The following is a 22,410-nucleotide window of genomic DNA, read 5'->3' on the forward strand; positions in this document are numbered from 1 at the left end:
GCACCCCTTTAAAATTGTACCATTATTTTATATCGTCTCTCCTCATTCTTCCGACCCAAATGTATCACTTCACACTTCTGTTAAATTTGATCTACCATGTATTTGCCCATTTCACCAGTCTATGTCCTCTGGAGGTCTATTGCTATCCTCCTCATGGTTTACTACATTTGAGTTTCATGCCATCTGCAAACTTTGAAATTATGCCCTGTATAAAAAAAATTCCAGGTCATTACTATATATTAAAACGAGCAGTGGTCCTAATGTTGACCCCTGGGGAACATCACTGTATACTTTCCTCCAGTCTGAAAAACAAATGTGCACCACTACTCTCTGCTATCTGTATCTTGGCCAATTCTGTATGTAAGCTGTCACTGTCCCTTTAATCATGGGCTTTCATTTTGCTTGCAAATCTATTATGTGGTATTTTGTCAAACATCTTTTGAAAATCTATATACATATCAACTGCACTACCTTTGATAACATTTAGATATTGCACATATAAAGTCATCTGAAATTCTACTGCTTGGTGGAAAGATCTATATGGTTGTTTTCTGACGGTTCTTCAGTTCTTCCATTGGAATATAGATTGGATACCCTGTTAATAGATGAAACTTCATATGCAAGTTCTATTGCAGATGGTGTTCCAGGTTTAGTATTACTTAGTTGAAGTGTCGTACATTTAATTTTTTTGTATTCAAGCAGGCACAAGTGGGAAATTCTGTAACCAAGTAAAATCTGTATTGACTGTACTCTACTTTCTAGCCTTTGCTTTCAATAAAATGAACTTGTTTCATATAGTATCTTTCATGGCCTCAGAACATCCTTAAAGCATTTGATAGCCAATTAATTACTTTTGAAGTGTTATAACTGTATTTTAAAGCCATTGGACATTAACTATCATAGTGGAAAAACAGAAGGAATTGAAAGCAATTCATTTTTTGGTGCAGCAATAAAGATCCAGACATAAAAAAGGGAAACCTTGGGTTTCTAGGTGGATGCATAAAAGCAGTCCCAATATCAGTCATCTTCAGTTGCTAGGTGGGCAAAAATAAATTGCGTAGTTGAGTCAGATTTATTACTGATATAGACATGATGGCCAGAATCTTCCCAGCCCTGTGACTACGGGTTTGAAGGCGGGAGCTAATTGACAGCAGGTCAGGATCCTGCTCTGAACCTGCCTCTGATTTTCTCAGCTGTCAAATCTGCATTCTGATAGCAAGTGGCAGGACATGTAATTAACATAATTTAAACTTGCTTGAATGCTAGTTGAGGCTTAAAAGCAGGCACTTACAATTTTACCAACCTTTTGACGGGTTTGCCATCCCCCGGGTTTTACATCAGATAACTGGGGTTGGGTAGTCAGTGATTCTCTCTTGCTTTGGCTAATACAGCTGCAGAGATGGTATTAAAAACTATTTCACAGCTGTTCACTTTCTAATGTCAGCATCTGAAGTCTTCAGTTTTTGGACGAGACTTTTGAGCTGTATGCACTTTGGAAGAGTTTGCAGTGAACTCTCTATTCACTGTCACCTCCTTGGAGCAATCTCTCTCTCCATTGACACAGCGCTTCTGTCATCGGAACCTCACCTGCCATCTATTCCAGCAGCATCGGTGCCTTGAAAAAATCTCACCTTGGTCCTTAAAATCCCACCACAATCAGCCCCAACACCAACATCACTAAACACACCAACATCACTAACAACAACACCAACCTTCTCCGCAATCACCTAATGTTTCACAGTACACGACATCGGCACCCGACCACATTGCAGCCTGAGGCCAGTGATGGCCTCACCATGGCCACATTTACTTCACCTTCATGCTGTGCACCCTGACTGGCATGTCAGGTTGGCACCACCCCACACCAGTTCCATAAAGCATCCCTGCAATGTCCAACCCATTCCTTTCATGCTCATCGCCATTGTGGGGGATACCCTTGTGCCTCACCATTCACTGCAACTCACTAAGCCATTTCCAAAGGTGCTCACAAATCTGTCCAAGAACACAAGTCCTGAAAATAAAGATTTACATTTTTGTTAACACCAACATTAACTATAAATGAACATTGGCTAAAGGACCCAAGTGCCTACCCTTGTGTGTTATTAGTTGGTATGATTTGGGCGAGTGTAAGGGGTGGCTAGTGAAATGGAGAACTGATAATGTCGATAGACAGATAGAGAGGGATGGTGGAGGTGCAAGATAAGATAGTGTGACCAAGGATGTGCAGGAGTAGGTTAGGGAAGGCCGTGTGATGGGGATGTAATGAGTGGCACAGCAGGATGAGGTTGTGTCACTGCAGTAATAAGAACAGAATAAATAGTAGGCCATATGGCCCCTTGAGCCAGCTCTGCCATTCAATACGATCATGGCTAATCTGATCATGGACTCTGGTCCACTTCCCTGCCTGCTCCCCGTAACCCCTTATTCCCTTATCGGTTAAACTGTCTGTCGCTCTTAAATTTATTCACTGACCCAGCTTCCACAGCTGAGGCAGCAAATTTCACAGATTTACAACCCTCAAGAAATTCCTCCTCATCTCAGTTTTAAATGGGCGGCCCCTTATTCTAAGATTATGCCCCTTGTTCTAGTCTCCCCTATCAGTGGAAACATCCTCTCTGCATTCACCTTGCCAAGCCCCCTCATAATCTTATGTTTCGATAAGATCACCCCTCATTCTTCTGAATTCCAAAGCAAGTATATCCTTTCTTAAATATGGAAACCAAAATTACAGTGTTCCAGATATGGCCTTACCAATACCCTATATAACTGTAACAAGACTTCCCTGCTTTTATACTCCATCCCCTTTGCATTAAAGGCAAAGATTCCATTGGCCTTCCTGATCACTTGCTGTACCTGCATACTAACCTTTTGTGTTTCATGCACCAGGTCCTGCTGCACTGCAGAACTTTGCAATTTTTCTCCATTTAAATAATAACTTGCTCTTTGATTTTTTTTCTGCCAATTTGCATAACCCCACACTTTTCAACATTCTACTCCATCTGCCAAATTTTTGCCCACTCACTTAACCTGTCTGTCCTTTCTGCAGGTTTTTGTCTTCCTCACGCATTGCTTTTCCTTCCATCTTTGTATCGTCAGCAAACTTGGCTCTGTCCCTTCTTTCAAGTCATTAATATCGATTGTAAATAGTTGGGGTCCCAGCACTGATCCCTGCAGCACCCCAGTAGGTGCTGATTGCCAACCTGAGAATGAACCATTTATCCCAACTCTCTGTTTTCTGTTCGTTAGCCAACCCTTTATCCATGCTAATATATTACCCCCAACCCTGTGAATTTTTACCTTGTGCAGTAACCTTTTATGTGGTACCTTGCCACATGCCTTCTGGAAGTCCATATACACTGGTTCCCCTTTATCTACCCTGTTTGTTACATCCTCAAAGAATTCCAGCAAATTTATCAAACATGACTTCCCCTTCATAAATCCATGCTGACTGCCTGACCGAATTATGCTTTTCCAAACTTCCTGCTACTGCTTCTTTTAATAATGGACCATTTTCCCAACCACAGATGTTAGGTTAACTGGTCTATAGTTTCCTGCTTTTTGTCTGCCTCCTTTTTTAAATAGGGGCATTACATTTGCAGTTTTCCAGTCATGTTTTATGATCTACTGAAATCATTGAAAGGTTTGCGCCACTGCAGCTAGCTCCTCCAGACAACATCCCTGCTTGTACCCTCATGAGCAATGTGCAACCAGGCGGAGTTGGTCTCTTGGAGTGGTCACTTGTGTGCTGTGACTCCATCCATAAGCATCTGGAGGGAGTCATGGGAGAGGTAGCAGGCCAACTTTATAAAGTGGTTAAGAAGACATATGAAATATTTGCCTTTATTAGCCGAGGCATAGAAACATAGAAAATAGGTGCAGGCGTAGGCCATTCGGCCCATCGAGCCTGCACCGCCATTCAATGTGTTCATGGCTGAACATGCAACTTCAGTACCCCATTCCTGCTTTCTCTCCATACCCCTTGATCCCCCTAGTAGTAAGGACTACATAGAATACAAGAGCAGGGAAGTTATGCTCGAACTGTATATAACACTAGTTAGGCCACAGCTTGAGTACTGCGTGCAGTTCTGGTCACCACATTACAGGAAAGATGTGATTGCACTAGAGAGGGTACAGAGGAGATTTACGAGGATGTTACCTAGACTGGAGAATTTTTGCTATGAGGAAAGATTGGATGGGCTGGATTTGTTTTCTTTGGAACAGAGGAGTCTGAGGGGAGGCTTTATTGAGGTGTATAAAATTGAAGGGCCTAGATTAATAGAATGACATTTCCCTTAACTGAGGGGTCAACAAACTGGGAGCATAGATTTAAATTAATTGGTAGGAGATTTGAGGGGAAATTCTTTCATTCCAGAGGGTGGTGGGGGTCTGGAACTCACTGCCTCAAAGGGTGGTAGAGGCAGAAACCGTCACCACATTTTTAAAAAGTGCTTGGATGTGCATTTGAAGTGCCGTAACCTAGAGGGCTACAGACCAAGAGCTGGAAAGTGGGATTAGGCTGGATAGCCTCTTGTTAGCCGGCGTGGACACGATGGGTTGAAATGGCCTTTCTGCACTGTACATTTCTATGATTCTATGATTTAGACTTTAATGTAGGGGGTATGATTTAAGAAGTTTGCAGATGATACTAAAATCAGCTGCGTGGTTGATAATGAAGAAAGCTGTAGACTGCAGGAAGATATCAGAGGTGGTCAGAACCGTGCCAAATGAAATTCAATATGGAGAAGTGTGAGGTAATGCATTTGGGGAGGGCTAACCCGGTAAGGGAATGCACATTAAATGGTAGGACACTTGAGAAGTGTAGAGGATCAAAGGGACCTTGGAGTGCATGTCCACAGATCCATGAAGGTAGCAGGCCAGGTAGAGAAGGTAGTTAAGGCAGCATACGGAATACTCGGCTTTATTAGCCAAAGCATAGAATACAAGAGCAGGGAGGTTATGTTCGAACTGTATAAAACACTAGCTGGGCCATGGCTAGAGTACTGCGTGCAGTTCTGGTCACCACATTACAGGAAAGATGTGATTGCACGAGAGGGTATAGAGGAGATTTATGAGGATGTTGCCTGGACTGGGGAATTTTAGCTACAGGAAAGATTGGATAGGCTGGGTTTATTTTCTTCAGAACAGAGAATGCTGAGGGGAGACCTTATTGAGGGGCCTATATAAGAGTGGATAGTAAGGACCTACTTCTCTTAGACAGGTCAACAACCAGGGGACATAGATTTAAAGTAATTGGTGGGAGATTTCTTCACTCAGAGTGGTGGGGGTCGGGAACTCACTGCCTCAAATGGTGGTAGAGGCAGAAACCGTCATCACATTTAAGTGTTTGGATGTGCACTTGAAATAACGTAACCTACAGGACTACGGAACAAGAGCTGGAAAGTGGGATGTCGGCCAGCGTGGACACACTGGGCCAAAATGCCCTCTTTCCCAGCTGTAGATTTCTATGACTCTGCGAGCCTGGGTGCAGCCGTGCACCTTTGAGCAGTGTTTGCAGGAGCTACTGCAAAGGACTGATAAACTGTCGTCAAAAAAAAGTTGAGCATGGTCCCTTTTAAGAAAACCGGCTGATGACATGTCATCAGATGACGTCGTACCCGGTTCCAATTAATTGGTGGGGAAACCCGCAGGGCAAGCTTAACAAGTCCTAGCCACAGAAGATTGAAGGGAGAGGGCGGACTGCACTTCAGAACGGGTTTCTCATGCTGCACCAATGCCACCCGCATCAAACTCTCCTCTGTTGGCGAAATCCCTGCCAATGTGACCATACAGGGCACAGACAATAACAACTTCTTGCACTGATTGCACCTTTTTAAACATAGTAAAATATCCCAAGGCACGTCAAAAGAGCGTTGTCAAACAGAATTTTACACCTAAATATTAGAACCGGTGACCAAAAGCTTGTCAAACAGGTAGGTTTTAAGGAAGAGAGAGAGGCTAAGAGGTTTGGGGAGGTAATTTCAGAACTTAGGACCTAGGTACCTGAAGGCACGGTTGCCAGTGATGAGGCGATGGAAATTGCAGCTGCACAAGAGGCCAGAAAAGGAAGAATGCACTAATATTGGAGGGTTGTAGGACTGGAGGACATTCAAAATAGTGAGGGGTGAAGCAAGGGAGGGATTTGAACATGAAGATGTGAATTTTAAATGAGCGGCATTACCAGACCTGGAACCATTGTAGATCAATGAGCACAGGTGATGGCTGAATGAGACATGGTGCGAGATGAGATATTGGCAGCACATTTCTGGATGAGCTAAAGTTTACGGAGAGTGGTGGTGGGTGATTGGACACGAGAGCAATGGAATAGACAAGTCTGGAGGTAATAATGGCTTGAATGAGGGTTTCAGCAACTGATTGGGTGAGGCAGGGGTGGAAACGGGTGATGATCCGGAACTAGGTGGTCTTGGTGATGGAGAGGATATGTGGTTGGACGCTCAGCTTGACATCAAATAGAATGGCGAGGTTGAGATCGATCTGGTTCAGCCTCACACGGTGGATGGAGTTGGTGGCGGGGACCGAAGGCAATGGCTTTGGTCTTCCCAATATTTAATTGGAGGAAATTTCTGCTCATCTGATACAGGATGTAGGACAATCAGCATGGCAGATCGGAGGCTGTGGAGGGACTGAGAGGTGTTGGTGAGGTAGAGCTGGTTGTCGTCCACCTACATGCAAGTACCTAAGATAAGCGGAGAGGATAGTTACTGCAACTTATGCCTAAGACTTCAAGCATTATAAATAATGTAGCAGTTTAATTTCTGTTGCAGGTAGACATAAGTTCAAAATATGCTTTGTTAATAATTGACAGCTATGTGCTAAGCATGACTGCCAATCCAATTAATGAAATGGCAGATATAAAATGAAGCAGAACCTTTAAAATGTACCTTTGCAGGAAATTACTGATTTTCTTAGTCATTAGAACTCTGTTAAAATGCCTATGATGCATGATGAGTTTTCATAAGCATGCCCAAGTTATTGCTTCTGTGGGCGTCTGTGTACCACAGAACCTTGGGGTCCAAATGTAAAGTATAAATTCATGTTTCCTTTTAATTTACATATCTTGTGCTGATTCCAGCAGGTGTTGCTGTTCTGAGTTAGGATTTATCCACTAATGAAGCAACAGTATTATAAAAGCCCTTTCCAAACTTCCAAGACTATAGAATTCATTCAGGAGAAGCCATTGTATAAGATATATATGCATAAATAGGACTAGGTTGCATGGCTCGGGGCATATATAGCCTTAAGGCATAGATTGAACATCTTGTCTTGGAGGATTCCTTCTTTGGGGACATGGCAAGTATGAATTTCAGCAATTAAAGCCATCGCTAGAACTGTATGCCACATATCTGCGTTCTACCTGCCTTTGCCCTCTGTCTTTCCAGTCACAATGTCGAATGCAGTTCTTTATGGCTCTATTCCTGGGAGGGGAGGGGAGGAGAGGAGGAGAAAAGAGCAGACTTTCTTGAGGTGAAGAAAGGGGATACACAGGAAAGTAGTGTGGTAAAAATTATTTCTAAACTTGCATAAGTTTAATGCTCATGTAGTACTATGATTTATCATCCTCTAGGGGTCTCTGAGAAAGAAATGCTTGCATTAATTTCGTATCTTCAGCTGCCTCAATGTTTTGCATGCAGTGAATTAATTTGAATTACAGCAACTGTTAGGTTGGTAAATGTAGCAACTATTTTGTGCATGGTAACGAGTTAAGTGACCAGTTGATCTGTGTTTGAGGAGAGTTGGCAACAGTATTGGTTGACTGTTCCCTGGTTTCCCTCAAATAGTGGCATGGGATCGTTAACATCTGAACTACTAAATCAAAAATGGCAAAGCCGCAGTTTAAGATCTTATCCAAAATTTGAGACCTCTGACAATGCAATACTCCTTTAGCACTGAAGTATTGTTTAAACCTATAATGCAGATATAGGCACTCCAAATTTTTACTTGCCACAGATGAAAAGTACACACTGTCATCATCTGTCCTTCCTCTTTATGAATGCTGACTGACCTGTGCATTTGCACCATTTTATGTTTTGCATATATTGATTTCATTCATGGCATACAGAGTAGGCCTAGCCAAACAGGAGGTTTCTGATCCAAGCTGGTAGTTTAATTGCCACCCTCATGAACCAGTCCTCAACAGACTTGGTGGAGGAATAGAGGCCACATTTTTGGTTACCCTTGCCCTCAAAAAGTCAGTCTTCAGTACATTTGAGTTTGAAACAGTAAGAAAGGCAGATAACTATCTCTAATTAAGAGCCAGACACTTCAGTGATACTGCTGAGTAAAGCGAAAGTAAGCTTATATCAAAAATAACATTTGATTAATTTATTATCTTTGGTGCAAGGAATGATGGGCAATGGGTAAATATCACTGATTACGGTTTCAAGTTCAGTTTTGCATTTAAAATAAAATAATTCAGATTTACAATTGGCCTTGTCTGAGTGCTTATCAATTTACTTTTTGAAAGAATGGGGCACATCTGGGATGACAGAATCCAGTATACAAATTGAGGGCTCTTATTATGGCGGCCTTAGGTCATACTATCATTAGGGTACGGTAGCATAGTGGACGAGTAATCCAGAGGTCTGGACTGATGACCTGGAGTTCAAATCCCACCACGGTAGCTGGGGAATTTAAATTCAGTTAATTAAATAAATCTGGAATAAAAAGCTAGTGTCCGTACTGGATTGTCGTAAAAATCCATCTGGTTCATCAGTGTTCTTTTTAGGGAAGGAAATCTGCTGTCCTTGCCTGGTTTGGCCTATATGTGACTCCAGACCCACAGCAATGTGGTTGACTCTTAACTGCCTTCTGAAGTCACTCAGTTGTACCAAACTGCTTCTGCAGCGGTTCAAGAAGGTTGCTCACCAACAATTTCACAAGTGCAATTGGGAATGGGCAATAAATTCTGACCTTGCCAGACATGCCCACATCCCAGGAACTAAAACATATATTTTTTTTTTGAAACCATTCTTGCATAATATCTAGTTATACTCCTACTCATGGAGTCCCCTTACAAGAATGACTTGTGACACTGAACCCAAGAGAGTATCTGGTGCAAACTCAACATTTTGTAACTGAGATGCTTTACTACACAATTGAAGCCCTTGGAATGAAGACATGCTATGCATTGATGTGTGCTGATTTCCCCCCCCCCCCCCCTTAATGGCATGAATATTGTAAAGTGCTCAGGAAATTGAGAAATTGTCCTAATAGATAATTTAAAAAAGATTACGCTCTTTTTTGTTAACTTTTTTTTTCTTGCAACTGTAAAGGTGCAGGGCTGCTGATAGTCGGCTATCAAGGAATATTTTTATAATTTAAAAAAAAGTTAATGATCCACAAAACAAACTTCATTACAAAACACTCCACTTTTTAAGCATGGCAAGAGAGGCAAACCGAGGAATTATAAACCAGTTAGCCTAACTTTGTCAGGAAATTGCTAGAGTCTATAATTAAGGCTAGGGTGACTGAACACCTCATTTTCAGTTGATCAGAGAGAGCCAGCATGGGTTTGTGAAAGGTAGGTCATGCCTGACAAACCTGATTGAATTTTTTTGAAGAGGTGTTTAAAGCAGTGGATAGCGGAATGTCTGGATATTGTTTATATGGACTTCCAGAAGGCATTTGATAAAATTCGAAGACTATCTAAGGTAGAAGCCCATGGAACTGAGGGAAATTATTGACTTGGTTAGGAAATTGGCTGAGCGGCAGGAGATAGAGCGTAGGAATAATGGTTAGGTACTCAAATTGTCAGGATGTGACTAGTGGTGTCCTGCAGGAATCTGTGTTGAGGCCTCAACTATTCAACTATTTATTAATGACTTAGATAATGGGATGGAAAGTCATATATCCATATTTGCTGATGACACTAAGATGGTGGTGTAGGCAGTGTAGATGAAAGAATGCAATTACAAAGGGATATTGTTAGATTAAGTGAATGGGCAAAACTGTGGCATATTGATTTCAATGTAAGCAAATGAGGTAATCCACTTTGGATCTAAAAAGGATAGAATGGTATTTTCTAAATGGTCAAAAGCTAAAAACAGTGGCGGTCCAAAGAGACCTGGGGGTTCAGGTAAATTGATCATTAAAATGTCATGAACAGGTACAGAAAATAATCAAAAAGGCTAATGGACTGCTGGTCTTTATATCTAGAGGACTAGGGTGCAAGGGGTTGAGGTTGTGCTACAGCTGTACAAAACCCTGGTTAGATCACACCTGGAGTATTGTGAGCAGTTCTAGGCACCTTAGGAAGGATATATTGGCCTTTGAGGGAGTGCAGCATAGGTTTACCAGAATGATACCCAGACTTCGAGTTAAGTTGCGAAGAGAGAGTACACAAATTAGGGTTGTTCCCTAGAATTTATACTGTTAATAGAAACTTAGAAAATAGGTGCAGGAGTAGACCATTTGGCCCTTCGAGCCTGCACCGCCATTCAATGAGTTCATGGCTGAACCTGCAACTTCAGTACCCCATTCCTGCTTTCTTGCCATACCCCTTGATTCCCCCTAGTAGTAAGGACTACATCTAATTTCTTTTTGAATATATTATGTGAATTGGCCTCAACAACTTTCTGTGGTAGAGAATTCCACAGGTTCAACACTCTCTGGGTGAAGAAGTTTCTCCTCATCTCGGTCCTAAATGGCTTACCCCTTATCCTTAGACTGTGACCCCTGGTTCTGGACATCTCCAACATTCATAAGAACATGGAACAGGAGTAGGCCATCTAGCCCCTTGAGCCTCCTCCATCATTCAACAAGATCATGGCTGATCTGGCCGTGGACTCAGCTCCACTTACCCGCCCGCTCCCCGTAACCCTTAATTCCCTTATTGGTTAAAAATCTATCTATCTGTGATTTGAATACATTCAATGAGCTAGCCTCAACTGCTTCCTTGGGCAGAGAATTCCACAGATTCACAACCCTCTGGGAGAAGAAATTCCTTCTCGACTCTTTTAAATTGGCTCCCCCGTATTTTGAGGCTGTGCCCTCTAGTTCTAGTCTCCCCGACCAGTGGAAACAAACTCTGCCTCTATCCTGTCTATCCCTTTCATTATTTTAAATGTTTCTATAAGATCACCCCTCATCCTTCGGAACTCCAACGAGTAAAGACCCAGTCTACTCAATCTATCATCATAAGGTAACCCCCTCATCTCCGGAATCAGCCCAGTGAATCGTCTCTGTACCCCCTCCAAAGCTAGTATATCCTTCCTTGACCAAAACTGCACGCAGTACTCCAGGTGCGGCCTCATCAATACCCTGTACAGTTGCAGCAGGTTATGGGGTGCTCTGATCGAAGTTTTCAGGATATTAAGAGGAACAGATAGGGTAGATAAAGATAACTATTTCTGCTGGTTGAGGATTCTAGTACTGTGTGGGGGAGGGGGCACAGGCTAAAAGTTAAAGCCAGACCATTCAGGAGTGAAGTTAGGAAACAATTCTACACACAAAGGGTGATAGAAGTTTGAAACTCTGCTGTAAACGGCAATTGATGCTAGATCGATTGCTAATTTTAAATTGGAGATGGATAGCTTTTTGTTAACCAAAAGTATTAAGGGATATGAGGCAAACGTGGGTATATGGAGTTAGATCGCAGATCAGCCATGATCTCATTGAATGGCAGAACGGGCTCGAGTGGCTGAATGGCCTACACCTATTCCTATGGTATGAGCATTATGTTAATTTATTTTCTTTTAATTTCAGAGCTCCCAATATGTGCAGTGTGTAGCAGGTTGTCTGCAGCTGATGCTAAGAATCAATGAATACCGGTTTGCCTGGGTAGAAGCTGATGGGGTGAACTGGTAAGAATTTCTAGGCACATTAATTTGTTCCATGCAAATTGTTCAAGTATTCTATTATGGCTTTTAGATATTCCAGGATAATTAATGTTTTGAGAAGATATATTGCAGCTGGATCACTGGAGGAAAACACATTCATATTGAGCTGGCAATTTGTTATCTTTGCAATTTTGGGGGTGGCCCCATAGTTTGGTTCATAATTCTTTCAAAAGATTCTGTCTGATGTTTGTCATCCTTCCCTTATCTACCCATGAAGGGTTACAAATTTTCCACAGTTTAAAAAAAAAATATTCAGCTTCTTTATTTGAAATTCCCTTTGTAGATTTATGATTGATTTTTGGGAGAAATAAATTAACAAATTTAGAAAAAGTGGTTGTAAAGTGGACATCTTCAAGAAAGCAAGGCTTTACTTGTTACTTTTGAGAGCTTTAGTATTCTATAAATCCTGTACCTGCTTAGGAATGTAATTGCCCAAATCTTGCTGGAAAAATAACAGCGAGCCAATAAAGCACCCCATGAATAATGCACAAATCTGCCAGCAAATTCAGATGAAGTGATGGTGAGTTTCAAATTGCTGAAACTTGCTGGTTGATTTACGCCGCTCCCCCATTTGCCTCACACAAATGCCAGCTCGTCCGCAACCTCCCCATTATTTTTAGGAACTTGCTGGATTTGCACTTGCCTCGCCGCAGAAAGTTTGTACTTAACATGCTTTTAACAACATAATTGGCAATGCATTGCCAATCAACCTCTCCCACCCAGAAAGTGAGCAATTCAAACTCTAGTTGCATTCTTGCATGTCGTAAATTCTTGGAGAGTTTTTAATTTTTGATTTTTTTTCTTTTCCTTTGTCTTTTCTTTCCCCCTCTGATTTGACTCTACTTCATCCACTCTAATTCACCCTTCTTCTCCGTCATCTCTCTGTTTCTTTCTCAATCCTTAAATTGCATCAGTTTAGGAGATAGGACCGCTGGTCCTGTTCACTAAGGTCCCAGATGCCATGTTGCCCTCATTAACAGCTTGCACTTCCAGCAACGTACAAGCCAAAAACATTTTGAGCTGAAGGGTGAAGGAATATTGAATGGTGATGCCACACAGTGGTATCTTCCCATGGCCCTGGGTCACATCATCTTGCGCTTATCTACTCTTCCTGTAAAAGATGCAGTGGTCTCTGTCTCAACTACTCCCAATGGAAAAGCATTCCGTGCTCCAACAACACTACATAAATTTTTTTTTAAATTCTCCTCACTCTTTTAGTGGTGGTTTTTAATTTATGTCACTTCTTCACTGACTTCCCGACCAGAGCAAATAGTTTTTCCCTATTCACTCTATCAAAATTTTTCAATATTTAAAATTTTTTTATTCAAACTCTTTTTAGCCTTCTACGCTCCCGTAGTCATCTCTGGTATCATCTAAATCTGTGTTGTACAATGTCGATGGTCTTAATGTCCCTTCTATATTAGGCGATCCAAAACTACACACACAGCTTTAAATTTGACTTTACTTGACCATTTCCAAATATGTTATAACCTCTTTCCTTTTGCACTTGCTCATGACATTTTTATGGCTTATCGGCATGTACTCTCTTTCAAAGAATTATTATTTGTACTCCTAGCTATTTCTCTTCCTCCATACCCTGCAATATCTTTCCATTAAGTTTATATTTCTATTCCTTGTTTTCCTCCCAGAATGCATGATTTCACACTTCTCCATATTTTGTTGCATCTATTACCATGCTACCTGTTTTACTTGCCTATCCACGTTTTGCTGAAGTCTTTTACAGACTTCTTTGCTGTTTGCCAAATCCCTTACTTTTGTATTATGAAGTATGATGTGTAAATGAGAAGGTTGCAAAATGAATACAGTAGCACTGATTATCATCGAGTCATTACACTTGAGCAGATTACTGAACTAGAGAAGCACCTTGATATATTAAGCAGTACACAGACAAGGGAGAATTTTTTGATTCAGACGTTCTGTAGCATAGATGTGTTGGAACAAGGAGCTGAGGAAGGAAAGGGCTGGAGAGCAACAACAAATTTTATTTATATAGCGCCTTTAACATAGTAAAACGACCCAAGGCGCTTCACACCAGTGTTATAAGACAACAGATAAACTTGACCCCGAGCCACAAGAAGAAATTAAGACAGATGACAAAAAGCTTGGGTAAACAGGTAGGTTTTAAGGAGCGTCGTAAAGGAGGATGGAGAGGTTTAGGGAGGGAATTCCAGAGCTTGGGGGCCCAAGCAGCTGAAGTCATGGCCACCGATGGTTATAATCAGGGATGCTCAAGAAGGCAGAATTTGAGAAGCGCAGACATCTCGTGGGGTTGAGAGGCTGAAAGAGGTTACAAAGATAGATAGGGAGGGGCGAGGCCTTGGAGGGATTTGTAAAGTAGGATGAGAATTTTGAAATCTAGGCATTGCTTAACCAGAAGCCAATGTACATAAGAACATTTAGAAATAGGAACAGGAGTAGGCCATACGGCCCCTCGAGCCTGCTCAGCCATTCAATAAGATCATGGCTGATCTGATCATGGACTCAGCTCCACTTCCCCACCTGCTCCCCTTATCATTTAAGAAACTGTCTTTTTCTGTCTTTTAAATTTATTCAATGTCCAACTTCCACAACTCGGAGGCAGCGAATTCCACAGATTAATAATCCTCAAGAAATTTCTCCTCATCTGGTTTAAATGGGTGGCCCCTTATTCTAAGATCATGCCCTCCTAGTTCTCGTCTTCCCCCATCAGTGGAAACATCCTCTCTGCATCCACCTTGTCAAGCTCCCTCATAATCTTATACGTTTCGATAAGATCACCTCTCACTCTTCTGAATTCCAATGAGTAGAGGTCCAACCTACTCGACCTTTCCTCCATAAGTCAACCCCCTCATCCCCGGAATCAACCTCGTGAATCTTCTCTGAACTTCCCCCAAAGCAATTATATCTTTTCTTAAATATGGAAACCAAAATGGCACGCAGTATTCCAGGTGTGGCCTCACCAATACCTTGTATAGCTGTAGCAAGACTCCCTGCTTTTATACTCCATCCCCTTTGCAATAAAGGCCACGGTACCATTGGCCTTGCTGTACCTGCGTATTATCCTTTTGTGTTTCATGCACAAATACCCCCAGGTCCAGCTGTACTGCAGCACTTTGCAATCTTTCTCCATTTAAATAATAACTTGCTCTGATTTTTTTAATGCCAAAGTGCATGACCTCACATTTTCCAACATTATACTCCATCTGCCAAATTGTTGCCCACTTACTTAGCCTGTCTGTCCTTTTGCAGATTTTTTGTGTCCTCCTCACACCGGAGGTGGAAATAGGTGGTTTTAGTCATGCCGCGGATATGTGGCCAGAAGCTCATTTCAGGGTCAAATATAATGCCTAGGTTCTGAACAGTCTAGTTTAGCCTTGGATAGATGCTAGCGAGTGGGATGGAATCAGTGGCTAGGGAATGTAGTTTGTGGCAGGGACCAAAGACACTGGCTTCGGTCTTCCCAATATTTAATTGAAGAGAAGCGATTGCAAGAGATTTTCTGGCTACAATTGGATAGATAAGAATAGAACCAGGCGAGTGCAGTCCCACCCAGCTAGACGATGGTAGAAAGGCGGTGGAGGATGGAGTGGTCAACTGTGTCAAAGGCTGCAGACAGGCGGAGGGATAGTTTACCTTTGTCACAGTCACAAAGGATGTCATTTGTGACTGAGTCGTTTTGGTTCTGTGACAGGGATGGAAACCAAATTGAAGGGTCTTAAACATGGAGTTCCGGGAAAGATGGTCACGGATTTGGCGGGCAACAAAACGTTCAAGGACTTGAAAGGGAAGTTGGAGATGGGGCGGTAGCGAACAAGCACAGTGGGGTCAAGGGTTGATTTTTTGAGGAGAGGGGTGATGACCGCCGATTTAAAGGAGAGGGGTACAGTACTGTAAATTCCTGGATTCTTTTACCTCAATCTGGTTCAGTAAAATTACTGAGTCGAATACCTCTTGTGCTTTGAACAAAGCAGTCTTTATTACCGGCCTGTAAGACCTATCAGACAGAAGATATACTCTCTGGATAGAGCGTACACACTCCCTGCGGATAGGTGAAATTACATCGTAAAGTGTCAACAGTTATACAGTTTTGAAATCAGATAACAAAATACAATTGGATTGACAGTCTAACTCAGTCACTCATTAGTCAATCTATATGAGATGTTTTTTCTTGAAAGCTCAAGTATTGCCTCTAAATGTTTCAATCTAGTGGTGTGACTATTAACTGAAACCTTGCAATTCTGCAGATTTATTTCATGTTACAATTAGATGTTATTGGCAGGATTTAGTGACTTGAAACCTTGAGAAAGACTGTTAGCTATGCTGATGTTGCACTATTTGCAATCTGACATTCTCCCAGCTATTCTTCCATGGCTTATACATTTTCATATATCCCGTTTACTTTACTGTCCTTAATTCCATATATTCTGTTCAGATATCCACAGTACCTGAGGGGAGAGAGAACAGTTAACAATGTTGGCTAACATGGGAGCCAAAAAAGGAAATTAGGTGGTCAGCAATTTAGTGGGAATAGGTTCAATGGAGCAGGAAGTTGGTCTCATGGACAAGATGAGTGTGGAGAGGTCAAGAGGGGAGATCAGAGAAACTCGAGAAAGATGTGAGTACAGGGATAGGACAGGGGGGAAACCTCAGGAAGTTTGGCCCAGTGGGCTAGGGTAAGGAAAGAAACTCGGGTAGCTGATCAGATGGTCTCAATCTTTGAGACAAAGAAGCACATGAGCTCCTCACACTTGTTGGTGAGTGTGGTGGAGAGAGAATGCAAGGATAACACCCAGTAGTTCTTGCAGACAAGAGTAGGACCCAGTAATGCTTTTATGTGGTCCAGCCAGATCTGGCAGTGAATGGCTAAAGCAGTTGTCCACCACATCCGTTCAAGTCTGCGCCCCTTGGACTTGAGGGAGCGAAGATGAGAGCTGTACCAGGGAGAATGGCCAGGATGAGAGAGGGTAATGGTTTTAATAGGGACTAGGGCATCAAAGGCGGTGGTGAGGGTGCGGTTGAGTAGATCGGTGGCTGCAGAAATGTCATGGTAAAAGGAAGGCCAAAGGTTGGACAGTTTGGAGTTGATAAGTGCAATTGTAAGAGAGTTTGGGGAGTTTTTTTTTCAGGGGCGAATGCAGAAGGAAGTAGGGTTGGGTGGGGGATGGGGGATGTGGGTGGAGAGCGATACAAAGAAATGGCCTTATCTGTAATTGACACGGTAGGAATAGAGAGGCTGCAAGGGATGGCAAGGTCCAGGGGGTGGCCGTGAATATGGGTTGAGGAATTCACATGGAAGGAGAGATTAAGGGAGGACAGCAGGGTAGTGAACTCAAGCGAGAGAGCATGATGAATTAAGATGGAGATTGAAATCACCGAGGATGAGAAGTCGCTCAGTGCTGAGGGAGGGAAGCAGTGCGGATATATCCGTGCTAAAAATGTTTTTATCATACTAGAGTGGGCAGTAGAAAATGAGAATTTTAAATAAGGGGTGGAATAAAGGTGAGATGTTCAAAGGAAGAGAAAGTGCTGGAGGAGTAGGGGGACAGACCAGGTGTGATTTGGTGATGAGAGTCACCGCCGCCGCCACAGCGGTCTGGCCAGGGCAAGTGGTAGAAGGTATAACCAGGCGGGGAGGCTTCATTTAAAGGTAATGTGTTATCCCTCAACCAAGTTTCCATCAGGGCCATGATGTTGATGCAATCATCCATAAGTTCATGGATGGCAAGGGCCTTGTTCGGCAGTGAACGGACATTCTACAAGGAGATCCGGAGAGGATCTGTGATGGCTGATCCACTGCCAGCATACACACAGTCAGCGCTTGGAGGGATGAGTTGGACGGGGGAGATGATTGGCAAAGTTTGCCCCCCTTGGGCAAGCTGGACAGCATGTCGGTGAGAGAGTAGGATGGGACAGTTGAGGTAGCTGCTCGTGAGGAGACAGTGATGAGTGCCAACGTGGGCCCTTCAGAGGCACAGTGGGATGCTGCAGGCTTGTCTAAAAGAGTGTTGAGCCTGGGACTGCAGCAGGAGAGTAGGAAGGTCGAAGAGTAATGAACGGTTGGGGTAGGGATTTGAGAGGACAGCGTATCCGAGAGAGGAGAGATGAAAGGTGGAATGACGAGAAGAGAGACTGCTCAGGGAGGGATAGAGAAAAGAAAAAGTGTGAGGAGGAAGTGGAAAATAGAAGTGAATGGCTCGGGTCTGAAGCAGCAGCCAAAATACCCACGCGTATAGACACGGGGGAAAAAACTCAATTTACATGGTGAATAGAAAATACAGGTTGAGCGTCCGAAATCAGGAGTTCCAAAATTTGAAATGTTCTGGAATCCGGACACTAGGCCGATCCGTGGCGGGGTCGTCTGGAAACCGGAAAATGTTCCGAAATAAGGACTCGGTGGCCCAACTTCGCCCTGGCCCTCGGTGGCCTGACCTCGCCCCCCCCCCCTTCGGCGGACCGACCTCGCCCCCTAATCTTGGCTGCCCGACCCCACCTACCTTGGCCCAGGCAAAGATGTTCCAAAATCTGGAAATATCCAGAACGGCCTTCGGTCCCGAGGTTTCTGGATTTCGGACGCTCAACCTATACTACAATAATGATTCCACAATAATAGAATTGGTATACTCCAGATCAATTTTATTAAAACAAAATTGATATATAGATTAATTATAAGTAAATTTAAAATCAGAACTTGAGTAATTGAAAAGCTGTCTCATTAATTCATTAAATCAATTCTCCGGTAGATCAAAAGGCACAATGAGAAGTAATTATTCCAAAACTGTTGATCCCACTTTCTGTCCTGCAATTGATTGAACTGGTGCTTTCTACTCCCCTGTCCTGTGATTGTTTGAACTGGCGCTGTCTGCGCTCTCCTGCGACAGTTTGAACTGGTGCTCTCCACTCTCTGTCCCACGATTATTTGAACTGACGCTCTCCATTCTCCTGTCCTGTGACAGTTTCAACTCCGATACAGTTTCTAGGGAGTTTCAGTTTCAAATACAGAGTAAAGCTCTCTACACATTGTCCCATCAAACAGGTCCTTTTCTGTTCACTATTATTTATACCTACACACACTTGCTCCGGTTACAGTTTGTGAATAAAAATCAAAGCCCTGATCAATGCAAATCCCCTCAGCTGTTCCACTCTGCTCGCTCCAGATGTAATTAGCTACAAGACAGCATGAAACAAACAGGAACCATAGATTTTAGTTTTAAAATTAAGATTTTAGTTCTTGTAGGTGGATTCTCTGTAGCGGGTTAGGTTGGTGGAGTGTAGGCGAGGAATAGTCCGGCAGTTGGACGGGGATGCTTCATAAACAGTTAGTGTACACCGCAAACCCAGGATAATAACCTAAACTACCGGCATTTGCAACTTCGGGGCTTTTATCATCCTCTCTCCGGCCATGCTGGACTCCACCCGCTGCCTCGATCGGTTCACTCTCACTCCCTCTTATTTCCAGCTGCTACAAGGATCAATTTCATTAAACACGTCCTTGTTACAGTTGTTCCCAGCTGCATTCTGTCATGTCATCCAATTTTACTAAAATCATTCCTGGATTGAAGAGTAAGGAATGAGTTTAAAACCTTGTCAAAATTATTTGCCTTAATATCTAAGATTGGTAATTCTCAAAGTATGGTTTGAGCTTGCATATTTCTCAAACCAAGAATTATTTTAGTAACTAATTACTCACATCTCATTAGGCTTTTGAGAAGCCTCATTTCTTTTTGAAGCTTTATTCTATTTGTGTGTAAATGGAAACTAATCCTATTACATTTTTGATAAAATCTTTGAACAGGTTGGGGAAAATCATTGAAAATGCCATGTTCTAAAGATTGATTACCAATAACAAACTTTCTCATTTTTAGGTCCCAAGTTTCCACACGCTACAAAACGGGCGCCCCTCCGAGCTGGGCGCCCGTTTTTCGCGCCAAAAACGGGGCCTGAAAAGAAACGCGCGATTCTGGAGCGCCCTGCAGCTCCATGTCTGCTTGGCGCGGTGCCCAGGGGGGGCGGAGCCTACCACTCGCGCCGATTTTGTAAGTGGGAGGGGGCGGGTACCATTTAAATTCGTTTTTTTCGTGCCGGCAACGCTGTGCGTTGGAGCGTTCGCGCACGCGCAGTGTGAAGGAAACATTGGCACTCAGCCATTTTTGTAGTTCTTTGTAGCTGTTTAATTTTTGAACATTTTTTAATAAAAGCACATTGCCCTTCTATGATCAGCACTGAGGCTTCTTGCAGCAGTGAGAAGGCTGCAGGAAGCCTCAAGTTGAGGCAGCCGTTTCCCGACGGCCTCTTTTTTCCCCCCCCCGCCCCTGCCGTCGGGAATGGCTGCTCAACTTCTGAGGCTTCCTGCAGCCTTCTCACTGCCTCCTTTTCCCCCCCCCCCCCCCCCCCGCCCGCCGTCGGGAACGGCTGCCTCCTCCCTCCCTCCCTCCCTCCCGTTCGCGGGAACTACGCCACACCGCTGAGCTGACTGTAAGGCTTCCACCTCAAGTGGAAGGCTGCTTGCTGGCTGCTTACTGCCCCGCCCTCCCTCCCTACCGTTTGCGGGAACGACGCCACACCGCTGAGCTGATTGAAGCACTTTCACACAGGTAGGAAGATGGTTTATTTAATCTTTTCTTTGCTTATAAATGTTTATTCAGGTTGGATTTATTTGTATAATATTTGTATAAGTATAAATAAGGATTTATTGTAGAATTTAATGACTTCCCTCCCCCCCCCCCCCCCTCCCCACCTCGTTCAGGATGCCTAATTTGTAACCTGCGCCTGATTTTTTTAATGTATAGACAAGGTTTTTTTCAGTTCTACAAAAATCTTCACTTACTCCAAACTAACTTAGAATGGAGCATGTTTTCACTGTGGAAACTTTGAAATCAGGCGTCAGTGGCCGGACACGCCCCCTTTTGAAGAAAAAATTCTGTTCCAAAGTAGAACTGTTCTAACTGACTAGAACTGCAGAAAAAAAAAATGTGGAGAATTGCGATTTCTAAGATAGTCCATTCTCCACCAGTTGCTCCAAAAAAAAATCAGGCGCAAATCATGTGGAAACTTGGGCCCATAATCTTTGAGAATTTATCTTTCATTCCATTTGGATGGGGTTACCACATGTCCTTTTTAGAAGAAAGCTCTGGCAAAGATTAGACTAAAATGTTTATAATTGCTTTGTTGTTCAGTGTAGGCTTGCTGAGATTGCTACTGCATACAAATGCAAAGGTAAGTGGTGCAAAATGTGGATGGACCCAAGACTAGTTATTGCAAACCCCTGATGAAGAAATATGTGAAATGATTTGAATGTGGATGAAATACTTGATTCAGTAACGTTTTCAATTCAACATGCTGACTGTTTTAACAATCTTTTTCTTGTTTCTGCATTACAAATCTTAATTGTTTTGATCCTTGTTCATACAATTTCAATGAAAGGTTAGATACTGTGGTTCTTGTTTTTTTTGGAAACTATTTTGAATGGTTTGTTATATTTTCTGATTTAAAGTACAATTGTATTTTTTTTTAAATAGAATGGTAAAGTTTATTTTACAACTTTCTCACCCCCCCCCCCCTTTCCCAACAGCATCATAGCCGTTATAAACAATAAATGTGGCTTCCAGCTGCAGTACCAGATGATCTTCTCATTCTGGTTATTGGCCTTCAGTCCACAACTGTGCGAATATCTACGCAGATTGAACATTGTTCCAGCTTTATCAGATATTCTTCAGGAATCTGTGAAAGAAAAAGTCACCAGAATCATCTTGGCAACGTTTAGGGTATGTATACATGCATACATGATCTTGTTAGATGGCACTATTGGCATAATATAAACTTTAGGTTTCTCTCTTAATAAATGTCATATGGGTTATGAAATACATATCTTGGTCACTCATGTGCTCAGCCATGACAATCAGCTAGTGAAAGTTGTTCTACTTGGTCTCGTGTCAATTTCAAAAATTGTTCCAGAATGAGGCGTTGGGAGAGATCTTTGTGTCTTCAAATTCCTTTTGTATGGATTGCCGTCTTAGGATAAACTGGTACCTAAGTTATAGCTTTGTTCAACAAATGAAACAATGTCAACATTAAATGTTTAAAAAAATCATAAACTATGTGGAGTATAAATACATGATGAAGGTAGCAAAATTGCTATCTTTAGTAAGGTCTTGTACTCTGCCCCTATTGATCCTAATTCACATTTAAAAGCTTTGGAGATTACTTAATATTGATATTGTTTCATTTGCTGAATAAAAACATAGGTTATGCTGCAGGGCACCTGCTTCTAAGGGAGGGAGTAATGCATACTCATAGACCAAATACTTTCTCCTACACAAAATATAACTATCTAACGACCTATCAATTTTCTCAGCATAATTCTGGAACTAAATACCTTTGGGCCGAAATTGCCTCCCGCCCGAAACGGGAAGCAGCTTCCATTTAAAAAAAAATAATAGATTTCTCTGCCCCAACCCGAAGATAGCTGAGAAATTCAGCTGATAGAATTTTTTTTTGGGTCAGGGCGGAAGTTGTGGCGGCTGAGGCGGAAATGCTCTTCCAGCAGGTTGGCCGCCCC

The 22,410-nt window shown here is 42.6% G+C and overlaps 1 protein-coding gene across 2 annotated transcripts in view; it reads left to right on the top strand.

Moving 5' to 3' along the window:
- The window catches only part of atp6v1h (ATPase H+ transporting V1 subunit H), a 145,541-nt gene that overhangs the window by 76,561 nt on the left and 46,570 nt on the right, over positions 1 to 22,410 (top strand). For both annotated transcript variants that reach the window (XM_070875768.1, XM_070875777.1), the window contains exons 8-9: positions 11,722 to 11,819; positions 21,424 to 21,616. In XM_070875768.1, the coding sequence (XP_070731869.1) occupies positions 11,722 to 11,819; positions 21,424 to 21,616 (291 nt within the window). The remainder of the gene's footprint in view (positions 1 to 11,721; positions 11,820 to 21,423; positions 21,617 to 22,410) is intronic.

The sequence above is a fragment of the Pristiophorus japonicus genome, chromosome 1 (genome assembly GCF_044704955.1).
Source record: "Pristiophorus japonicus isolate sPriJap1 chromosome 1, sPriJap1.hap1, whole genome shotgun sequence".
NCBI lineage: Eukaryota > Metazoa > Chordata > Chondrichthyes > Pristiophoridae > Pristiophorus > Pristiophorus japonicus.